At 35.9% G+C, this 12219-nt stretch overlaps 1 protein-coding gene across 2 annotated transcripts; it reads left to right on the top strand.

The window, feature by feature from the left end:
- Positions 1 to 467: 467 nt before the first annotated feature.
- LOC125245347 (gastrula zinc finger protein XlCGF49.1-like) lies at positions 468 to 6685 on the top strand. 2 transcript variants are annotated; one of them, XM_048155895.1, is made up of 2 exons: positions 468 to 511; positions 5785 to 6685. In XM_048155895.1, the coding sequence occupies exon 2, from the start codon at positions 5821 to 5823 to the stop codon at positions 6577 to 6579; it is 759 nt and encodes a 252-aa protein (XP_048011852.1). In that variant the 5' UTR covers positions 468 to 511; positions 5785 to 5820; the 3' UTR covers positions 6580 to 6685. The 2 variants fall into 2 exon arrangements, with proteins under 2 accessions (XP_048011852.1, XP_048011851.1); XM_048155894.1 differs by lacking the exon at positions 468 to 511 and adding an exon at positions 2436 to 2497.
- The last annotated feature ends 5534 nt before the right edge of the window (positions 6686 to 12219 follow it).

The following is a 12219-nucleotide window of genomic DNA, read 5'->3' as shown; positions in this document are numbered from 1 at the left end:
GATTCCACAACCATATAGCATCTAAACAAAAAGAGTAGCAGTTTGTAAATCAATATAACTTTTAATCATTGCATTTTCTCACACAGAAAGTCTACAAGTGAGACCCATAGAAGTATTAAACCCTAATATGGATTAAGACATCCAACAATCCAGCTGAATAAAATGCAGATAGAGATGTTTTGACTGATTAAACATGAAGAGAATCAACACAACATTGTGACATTATATGTTTATCTGTGTTCTTCAAAACATCTTGGTTATTTTCGTAAGGATAATGTATATAATGCAATGCTAAACGACATAGTCAGAATCTCACATATTACTCTTTCATTAATATTCATTTTCAGCACATCAATGGACAGCGTGTATATTCATTAAATATATTTCAACACGAATGTTCTTCTGCATACACATTTCTATCGCGCTTTACAGGACTTTTATTTTGATATGAAGACATGACGTCACAAGGCTGCGCGCGCTCCTGCATCTGTTGTGGTTCGAGTGAAGACAGGTTTGTTTTCAGCGTTTAAATCAAAACCTGTTCAGTCAATTTTACAGCTTTTACAAACGATGTCAAGCGAGTCATTCTTGAATGTAACATTGCAACGCTTCATATAACATTGATGAACGTTATTTTTGTGATTTAAGCACATCCACACACAAGTAACAAACTGTTTTACGATAAAGGTAGTTAAATAAGACGCCACTTTTATGGTAAACACGATTTCGGTCACTGGCACGTAGTGATTGGAGAAAACAACTTTTTGAAACTCAATTGAATGCCATCTGATGGTCAAAACAGTGTAAATGACAACGAAAACACAAACTTGTGTAATGACAACTTTCACAATTAAAGTGTAATCTATTCACTTTATGTAAATCATATATAATCATGTAAATTATGTAAACAATATAACTTAATGTAAATCATTGCTAAGTAGTAGGTGTCTGTATAATTTATGTTTTTATTAATTTGTAGTTCTAGTTTTGACTGTTTTTGTCTAATCAGATCATTTAAGTCCATTAACTCTCACTCTGACTCTCTCATCAGTGCACTGAACTACTGAACTAGAGCGGATTGAGACACACCCAGATATTTAATTTGGATTTATTTGTTATTTCTGTTAATTATTCTCATCTTAAACAGGACAAACACACAGAAAAGACCCATGTGACACTATTATAAATATGGCGTTCATTAAAGCTGCAGTAGGTAACTTTTGTAAAAATGTATTTTTTACATATTTGTTAAACCTGTCATTATGTCCTGACAGTAGAATATGAGAAAGATAATCTGAAAAAATCAAGCTCCTCTGGCTTCTCCCAGTGGTCCTATTGCCATTTGCAGAAATACACCGTTCCCAGTAAGAAACAACCAAGCAGAGTCAGGAGGAGTGTCTTAGCAGTGTCAATCAAGCTCGTGTGCGCGCTGATCTCACCCCTCTCATGCACAGCGCCAGCGCGTACAGGCGTTCAAATTCAAGATTACCGGTGTGCCGCAGCTTTGCTCATGGCGGAAAAACAATCCAAACTGCCAATTCCTCGAGTGGCACCTGCTCACAAAATAAAGACGGGTAAACGGAAAAAAACAGATGACGATGATAAAACAGCCAAAAAGAAAGAATTAGATAGAGCCCGAAATAAAACGAGGGTAAATATCGGAGCGGCTTTTCCAAGGTGGAGGGAGCTACGTGTCCTGAAAGGATTAAAAACCGATGCAGAGTTAGCCACATTTCTGCTTGACAAGTAAGTATCCCTGCTTGATTTGTTTCATTTTTTAAGAACTACACAACTAAGATCATTTCAAAACAGGCCTGCCCGTCCCCTGCCTGATGCTTCCTCTTCTCCCCGCCCGTTGACTCCTCGAAGTCGCTGTGGGTGTGAATTCCTCGTCGGAGCCCATTGACTCGGTGTCAAAACTCTAGCCGCATAACATACAGATAAAATGTCACGCACTGTGCAAAGCAACTATATTGAAACCTACTAATTCACTGACTTGTCATGTTGCTGAAATAATGTACTAGCAAACCTTATTTAGCATTACATATCGATAGAATAATTACTTGCATACTGTAACGTTAGTTACCGTTATATTATCTTACTAGCTATTTATTACTTATAGAAATAGTGCAACGTCATATAGTTACATTACATGTATTGCAAAATATGTAATGTTTTGAGGACCAAGTTTGTAGTCAAAGTATGGGCAGGCCATAGTCAATGTAAATCATATTGATGTTGTTTCATCCGTATCAGTGAATGTGCCATAACTGTTTATCCACCTTACTAGCGTTGTGATGGGGGAGGAGCTGTGGAGGGAGGGCTGTAGCGCAGCATAGAGCAAGGGGGAGTGACCTGTGAGTTGTGCTTGTTCAAATTTTCAGGCTAAGTCAACATTTTCTAAAAACTCCCTACAGCAGCTTTAAAGAGGAGTATGAAGAAGTGAAGATTGAAGAAACAATCAGTGTGAAACAAGAAGATACTGAGGAACAAACAGGTTGGTTTCATTCTCAAACCTGAAATCAGTCATTTGATCCTTATTAAAATGTCCAGATCTACAGAAAGGAATGATATTTTTGAACAATAGTGTCCTAATTAAAGTGGTGTTATTTGACATGGAGCAGGTCAGACATGTTGAGATCACATGACCAGACAAATATTAACGCTGCCTTTAAAATGCATTAAATTAGGAAAAATAGTACAGAAGTAGCCGAAACAACAATTATTTTCTGTAACATTAAACCCAATATCCACTTTTGAATTCTAAATGATGAAAATCATTAATTTTTATCATTTAATTATGTAACAGTATCTAACAAAAACATTATCATTAAGCAAACCATAAAATTTGAGCAATAAACTTTTTTTTCATTGTAATTTTTTCCTCTCGACAGCAACCCATATTTACACATTAAAATATTTAAACAGTAACAGTATTTAAACATATTATTAGTTTTGTGTGATATGCTCTGGGGTGAGAGTCATTAATTTGATCAATATTTTGTTTCTTTACTCATTTAGTTACTTACTTTGATTTATAATCACAGAAAATGAGAATCTTTTTCTATTCTGTGAGCAGCAGTGGAGTGTTTATTAATAAATCAGGTTATGTGCCAGTAGTGACGTAAAACATCATTGACTAATAATTTGTGGACCTGATTTAGACTATTCCATTCATTGACTAATTGTCTGTTGTGATGTTACATAAAGCAATAAAAACTGGAGAGTATTTCAATATGTGGGTGGGAAACTTACGGACACACATTATTCTCTCAAGCACTTTTGACAGTTTGTGAATAGATCACATTGCAATTCAATTTTGATTGAGGCAAATTAATTGAAGGTCCTAATATTAATCTAATAATAATACCAGCATAATAATAATAATGTTAGTATTAATCAGTCTCACTTTTCTTTTTTCTCTTTTTTTGTGAATTTTGCAATCAAAATGACTGATTTTGGGGTGGTACCAGCCAGAAAATTGTGAAACACTTTTTTGTGTTTTATAATATGGATATTACATTTACCATATATTAGGTATTATGTTCAATGCACAACAGTCATACATGACACAAATCACAAACAAAATACGTAAAGCTTGTTTGTTTTGGTCTCTTACTAAATTCTGAAACATTTTCACTTTTAAAACAACCTATGGTCAATTTTCCCACCTGAACTATATAAACATTAACAGCAGGTGTAGTCATTTATACTGTACATACTGTGTGTAAATCAAATTCATAAATTTGCAAAAAAAAAACTACAGTCAACCTGTAATTCACTGATCAAAACCAAAACTTTATCTTTGCTTTACCAAGATGGGTATTTTGAAGTATGTCCAATCTTAAATCGTCATACCACCTAGCCATATAAAACAAAAATCACTTTTGCTTACTTCATTTCGATCCAGTCCAGCGGCTGTCATCCATCTCTGACATGGATATATGCTTTTGCGTTTCCTCTGACTCCACAGGTTGCTTTGTCTGAGAAGTTTGCTCCCACTTAGAGGAGTCGATAGTAGACTTTCTTTTGTAATCTAAAATATTATTACACAGGTTGCAAAACAATTTACCCCCACTCTCGTTCAATATATCGGGATATTGCTTAGCACGATCATTGGCACTTATGTTTGAGGGCAGGTAACACAAATTTTATTTCACCATGTTTCTGACAGAACGCTCACTGAGGTCACATGTGCAACATTTTTATCCATGTAAAAATGCATTGCAACTTTAATTAAATTAGAGAATTCAATTAGATGATCTTAAAGGGTTAGTTCGCCCCAAAATGAAATTTCTGTCATTAATTACTCACCCTCATGTCGTTCCATACCCGTAAGACCTTCGTTCATCTTCACAACACAAATTAAGATATTTTTGATGAAATCCGATGGCTCAGTGAGGCCTCCATTGACAGCAAGCTAATTAACACTTTCAGATGCCCAGAAAGACACTAAAGACATATTTAAAAACAGTTTATGTGACTAAAGTGGTTCAACCTTAAAGGAACACTCCACTTTTTTTGAAAACAGGCTCATTTTCCAACTCCCCTAGAGTTAAACAGTTGAGTTTTACAGTTTTTCAAATCTCCGGGTCTGGCGGTACCACTTTTAGCATAGCTTGCTTAGCATAGTTCATTGAATCTGATTAGACCGTTAGCATCTCGCTCAAAAATGAACAAAGAGTTTCAATATTTTTCCTATTTAAAACTCGACTCTTCTGTAGTTACAGTGTGTACTAAGACCGACGGAAAATGAAAAGTTGTGATTTTCTAGGGCCGATATGGCTAGAAACTATACTCTCATTCTGGCGTAATAATCAAGGAACTTTGCTGCCGTACCATGAGTGCAGCAGGCGCAATGATATTACGCAGATTAGATTCAAAAACGGAAAAATTGCAACTTTTCATTTTCTGTCGGTCTTAGTACACAATGTAACTACAGAAGAGTCAATTTTGAAATAGGAAAAATATTGAAACTCTTTGGTCATTTTTGAGCGAGATGCTAACGGTCTAATCAGATTCAATGAACTATGCTAAGCTATGCTAAAAGTGGTACCGCCAGACCTGGAGATCGCCTGAATGAATTTGAAGACGGTAAAACTCAACCGTTTAACTCTACGAGAGTTGGAAAATGAGCCTATTTTCAGAAAAAGTGGAGTGTTCCTTTAATGTTACGTGTGACGAGGATGGTAAGAAATAAAGCTGGAAATAATGCAATCTTCAAGAATTGTTGTTGAAAACTGTTGATATTTTAAACAAATGAACTCTCTTCATTCCTCCACCTCCAACATTACCCAACAATCAAGTAATTTTATCAAGTAAATTTAATCAAGTAAAGTGGTAGCGGTTAAACAGATGCGTGATAATAAGTGGTAATTCTTGTCCATAAATGCAAAATAATTCTCACACTATCCAAGAAAATTTTGTGGTCTTTGTTGTCAAAAGATCTAATACTACCTAAAGAAAGATGTAGCCATAATAGCATATCAAATGCAGGTAATTTGTAACTTTAATAAGAACAGTTTCTGTTCTATGGTGGTGTTTGAATTTGGACTAGTGGTTTGATAACTGCCAGCTTAAAGTAGTTGGGATACGTCTTTAAGAAAGTGAATAGAATTAATAATGTTAAGAGGTTCTGAGATTAAATCAGCTCTTTAAGTATATCACTGCATATAAGATCTAGCATACATGATGTTGGATTTGATGCTTTAAATATCTAAATATTTTATGTCTCTTTGTGCCATTAAACAGGGGTTAACTTGTATTTGTCTCTGTTCACATTAGACCGGATGCTGCTGAAAGAGGAGAGTGAAGGACTAGATGAAATGGAAGAGAAAAATCAGTACAAGAATTCATGATTTCATAAATGGAGACAAATCATTTAGTTCCTCACCGACTGAAAGGACACAAAAAACAGCAACTACTCCTTTCACCTGCCAAGAGTGTGGAAAGAGTTTCACAAGAAAAAGTAACCTTAAAGTCCACATGAGTGTTCACATTGGACAGAAGCCGTTCATTTGCCAGGAGTGTGGAAATAGTTACTCTTCAAACAGTAACCTGAAAGTCCACATGAGAGTTCACACTGGAGATAAACTTTTCACCTGCCCTCAGTGTGGAAAGAGATTCGATCAACGAGGAAACTTTATTATCCACATGAGGATTCACACTGGAGAGAGACCTTTCACCTGCCAACAATGTGGGAAAACATGCATCAAAAAGGGAAACCTTAAAAGCCACATGAGAATTCACACCGGAGAGAAGCCGTACACATGCCTTCAGTGTGGAAAGAGTTTCCCTCAACAAGGAAGCTTCAATAGGCACATGAGAATTCACACTGAAATGAAGACTTATGTGTGTCATCACTGTGGAAAAACCTGCAAAGACAAAGCAAACCTCGAGATCCACATGAAAATTCACAGCGAAGTGAAGCCTTTCATGTGCCCTCAGTGCGGAGAGACTTGCAGATTGAAAGGAAACCTTCAAAGTCACATGAGAGTTCACACTGAGAATAAGCCGTTCACATGTGTTGTAGCGAGTGACACGCATCAGACTAAAATATTTGTTATATGTAAGAAATAACTGTCGACGGGCCGTTGAATTATTAGAAAGTAATGTACACCCGAGGTTGCAATGCAGCATGTATGTTAGTCTAATGTTTAGTTAATAAAGTCTTGTTCATGAATGACGTCAGCTCTAGTGAATGACATTATTTTGAGGACACAAATTTGTGTTTCCACAAACATGCCACAAAAGTGGAGTATTGAGAAAGAAGAACAACCATATATTTTTTTTTTCTATTTTTTCACTGTAGATCAGAACGTGTGGCAGGAGAACCAGCTGACAATGTTGATTGTCTTCTATTTGTTTTTCTTCTCAAGACACGTTTGATATTGCAAGTCTCTGTGAGATCTCGTCTCACTGTGAAATCGTTCCTACATTCAACAGATGGTCTAGCAGTCCGGTCAAATCATCTAGTGTGTGCGTTCAGAGGATTATAATGCTAAAAAAATTGGTTGAGATGCCCTTATGTCTGTGGTCTCCCACAATTTTAAAATCGGTTAACATTTGAAAATCGTCTAATGTGTCCCAGGCCTAAATCAACTGGCTGCAGTTCATCCTTGTGTCAAGTGTAAATTTTGAGTGTGACTTTTCAGCAATCCGCTTGTTAAGTCATGACATAAGAAACGCTGTTTCTGGGTCCAAGCCCCGGCTCGTTTCACTTTGCTGCCGTACCATAAGTGCAGCAGGAGCAATGATATTATGCAGCGTCTCTCACAAATGTCTCTATGGTTGCAAGGGCAAGCAGGGGGTCACAGGCACTGCGTAATATCATTGCTCCTGCTGCACTCATGGTACGGCAGCAAAGTTCCTTGATTATTACACCAGAATGAGAGTATAGTTCCTAGACATATCGGCCCAGAAAATCACAACTTTTCATTTTCTGTCGGTCTTAGTACACGATGTAACTACAGAAGAGTCGAGATTTAAATAGGAAAAATATTGAAACTCTTTGGTCATTTTTGAGCGAGATGCTAACGGTCTAATCAGATTCAATGAACTATGCTAAGCTATGCTAAAAATGGTACCGCCAGACCCGGAGATCAACTGAATGGATTCGAAAACGGTAAAACTCAACTGTTTAATTCTAGGGGAGTTTGAAAATGAGCCTATTTTCAAAAAAAGTGGAGTGTTCCTTTAAGTATTAGTAAAAAAAGACCTGCCCCTGAAGCCTATCCATACAGGCAGAGAAAAATTCATTGCTTGGACAGAAACTGTCAATTTTGTATATAGCTTTGGAAATCTGAAGATCATTTTATTCTGAAAATATTTATTCATGCATTATTTCTAAATTATTTGTTAATGATATTGAGTATTTTCTGTAATAAGAGCTTCAGTGTTTACATCCGAATGCGGGCTCAGTATTCGCTGGCTCTCGTCACATGACACACGACTGGAGCCGGCCAATACTGAACGCCAAACATTACGGACTGCAGCTGTTAGTAAACTTTGGTATATTAGTTCAAGCTGTTTTTAGTTCAAATTTGGTCAAATTGTTGTCATTTAAAGTATGTTCATAAAGCTATTAGCAGTTCCTCTTTGCAATGTAGCCATGAACAGACAACACCATGGCAGACCTGTCCAATATGAGATTTGTTTTTTCCCAAGACATGTTCACATGATATATTCAGGCAGTCAACTATTCACCAGAACTATTTAACTGCCCATTCTCATGAAATGCTGTAACACCTGGGAGCTTTTCCCAAAAGCATCATTAGCCAACTATTTTGAAACATTTTACCCGCAGGTAAGCTACTTGCCGCAGAGACATTTTATGTCCTAAATGTGTCATAGCCTATTTATGATCCACCCTGTTCAGTTGATGATAGAGTTTAAAGTTATTAATGATGACACATGAATGAATGAGAAAGAAAAGAGCTGAATGTGCTTGATATTAAAAATAAATATTAAAAGCGCAATAACAAGCTGCGAAAGAGAACTGAATCCACTACTAACAGGATATTATCTGTGCGCTCGCTCCGTGTGGAACATGATTTGACAAGCATTCGGTTGTGCGCCTAAACTGCCAAATACACAGAAATATATCAAAATGCCAAGATGAGTATTCATGTAAACACAGTAGATGTAAGCACTATGTGCATTCACTCACACACACAGTAAAAACAATTTGAAAATACACTGAAACAGTTCATTTTTGACTTTGCTTGAGTAAATAGTGCCAAGAAATAAATATGACACTTCACTATTTATCCCTGATGTATGACTAATAGTGAAGCAGAGGCTATTGAAATGTGTGCACATCTGATACTCACCGGTTTGGCAGTTGTTTTGGCAGTCATTGAGTGCATTCCATCATTACACAATCTGTCAAAGAAATCACCAAAGAAACAATAAGATATTTTGGCAAAAAAACAAAACAAAAAATTAATTCTGTTTCTTAAGAAAATTTAGAGTTCAAAAAACAGTGACTCATTCTTCATTGCAGCGTGTGACACTCATGTACCATTCATGTCTTTTAACCTTTCAATAATCAGTAAGTGTATCAACATACACATTTCAAAAGGGAAAACAATAATAATAATAAAAAAAAAACAAATTAAAGTAAATTTAATGTCACTAAATCAAAGTTATTTAATTCTCTCCTTATTTATGTTGAAGCATTTTTTTTTTTTTTTCCACTTTGGTATTATTTTTTAAAAACTTACTAAATGCTAAAGAGAACATAAAATGCTGTGTGTTTTCAAATATTTAAACACAAATTTTTATTTGACTTTCAATACAATACACAAAAACAAACATTAATTTAGTTAATTTAGTAAATTTTGAAAGTATTTCATGATCTTCCTCTTCAAAATGGAAGATTTCTTTAAAGGATTAGTTCACTTTCAAATAAACTTTTCCTGATAATTTACTCACCCCCATGTCATCCAAGATGTTCATGTCTTTCTTTCTTCAGTCGAAAAGAAATTAAGGTTTTTGATAAAAAACATTTCAGGATTATTCTCCTTATAGTGGACTTCAATGTCCTCCAAACTGTTGAAGGTCAAAATTACAGTTTTAGTGCAGCTTCAAAGAGCTTTAAACGATACCAGACGAGGAATAAGGGTCTTATCTAGAGAAACCATCACTGATGTAAATTTGGGTATCATCAGCTTAAAAGTGATTCCTCAAACCATATTTCCTAATGATTTGCCCCAAAGGAAGCATATAAACAATATGGGACCCAGGACAGATCCCTGAGGAACACCATGGCAGACCTGTCCAATATGAGATTTGTTGTTTCCCAAGACATGTTCACATGATATATTCAGGCAGCCAACATTCACCAGAACTATTTACCAGAACTATTTACCTGCCCATTCTCATGAAATGCTGTAACACCTGGGTGTTTTTTTCAGAAGCATCATTAGCCAACTATTTCAAAACATTTCACCTGCAGGTAAGCTACTTACCGCAGAGACCTTTTATGCCCTATAAATGTTCATATAAATGTTCATCTCAGTTCATATAAGTGCATTATTAATAATGAAACATGAATGAATGAGAAAGAAAAGAGCTGAATGTGCTTGATATTAAAAAGAAGTATTGTCTTTTAACCTTTCAATAATCAGTAAATGTATCAACATCCATGTTTCAAAAGGAAAATAAAAATTTAAAGTAAATTTAATGTCACTAAAACAAAGTTATTTAATTCTCTCCTTATTTATGTTGATGCGTTTTGTATTTTTTTCCACTTTGGTATTATTTTTTTAAAAACTTACTAAACGCTAAAGAGAACATAAAATGCTGTGTGTTTTCAAATGTTTAAACATTTTCATTTGACTTTCAATACAATACACAAAATCAAACATTAATTTGGTTATTTTAGTAAATCGAGTTGTGTTGCACCACTTAAAGGATTAGTTCACCCAAAAATGAAAATTCTGTCATTTATTACATACCCTCATGTCGTTCCACACTCGTAAGACCTTTGTTAATCTTCTTAACGCAAATTAAGATATTTTAGTTGAAATCCGATGGCTCTGTGAGGCCTCCATAGGGAGCAATGACATTTCCTCTCTCAAGATCCATTAATGTAATAAAAACATATTTAAATTGGTTCATGTGAGTACAGTGGTTCAATATTAATATTATAAAGCGACGAGAATATTTTTGGAGCGGCAAAAAAAACCAAAATAATAACTTTAGTGATGGCCGATTTCAAAACACTGCTTCATGAAGCATCGGAGCAAAATTCAGATCAGATCAGATTCAGATCGTGTGTCAAACTGCCAACGGCTGAAATCACGTGACTTTGGCGCTCCGAACAGCAGATTCGACACACTGATTCATTTATGATCCGATGCTTCATGAAGCAGTGTTTTGAAATCGACCATCACTAAATAAGTCATTATTTAGTTTTTTTTTGGCGCATCAAAAATATTCTCGTCGCTTTATAATATTAATATTGAACCACTGTGCTCACATGAACCGATTTAAAGGGGACCTGTTATGCCCTATTTAACAAGATGTAAAATTAGTCTCTGATGTCCCCAGAGGGTGTATGTGAAGTTTTAGCTCAAAATACCCCACAGATAATTTTTTATAGCATGTTAAAATTGCCACTTTTAGTGGTTGAGCAAAAACGAGCCGTTTCAGTGTGATCCCTTTAAATGCAAATGAGCTGCTGCGATCGGCCTAAGAGGGCGGAGCTTCACGAGCTGATTCTCCGGTGACAGGATTCAGTCAGGACGCGCTATAATGTCAGAAACTGCGTATATATGCTGCATGGAGATAGAACAGGTATAGTTTAGTTCAACTACGGTTATAACTTATATTGCCTTCTTGTTTTTAAATTACTATATTAGTAAAGGCCTGTTGTACCGTCCAAATGATGGCCAAAACTATACAGATGAGTTTTATGATGATTGTATTTCACACAAAAGATGAAGTGTCCGTTTTCACTGTAGAAAATCACTGTAAAAGCTTAATAAAACACTGCAAGTGTGCATTAAAATATTATCCATAAACTCTCTCTCTTATCCTTGTATTATGTATCATCACCAACATACATAGCGAATTACACAGAAACTCTCCTTACAACTAACAGTAAACAAATATATAAAGACCTTATGCCTTTCGGGTGGTGCTTAATAAACTTTATACCCATAAATAAACTCAGATGAACTGTAATAAAGTGCTTTCACCTTCATTACTGCCGTATCCAGTATCACTCTGGAGACTGTAAGCTGGATCACGAACAGTTTTTACTTGTATATCCTTGAGTAGCACATTTTTAGCACAGTCTCTGTTTTGTATTGTCTCTTTGTATTGACATTCGTTCACTAAGCAGTCCGGTGTGAAATGATTCGCGCAGACATACACGAATTTCGGCAGAACTGAGGGATCATTTTCCTGGAAAACCAAATTAATCCACCTCGTTTACAGCAGCTCAGATTTAGGGAGTAAATGAAGGGAGCTATGTGGATTAATCCATCCAGCTACAGAACACCAAACACAAAACGCTTGGGAGACGTTCTCGTCAGTGCAGCAATGGCGGACTCGCTGTAAACAACGCGCTCAGGGCGGTTCTATGTTCAAACTTAAGTGTCAGTCAACACTGTGGGCGGGGCCTGTGGCTTTTGTGACATCACACTGCCAGGGATCTGGAAACGGCTTGTTCTGAGACACTGCTTATGATTTTTGGGGATTAAAAAAAAA

The sequence above is a fragment of the Megalobrama amblycephala genome, linkage group LG14, assembly GCF_018812025.1.
Source record: "Megalobrama amblycephala isolate DHTTF-2021 linkage group LG14, ASM1881202v1, whole genome shotgun sequence".
Taxonomy (NCBI): domain Eukaryota; kingdom Metazoa; phylum Chordata; class Actinopteri; order Cypriniformes; family Xenocyprididae; genus Megalobrama; species Megalobrama amblycephala.
The sequence above is the reverse complement of the archived record's forward strand: the minus strand, read 5'-3'. Positions and strand labels throughout refer to the sequence as shown.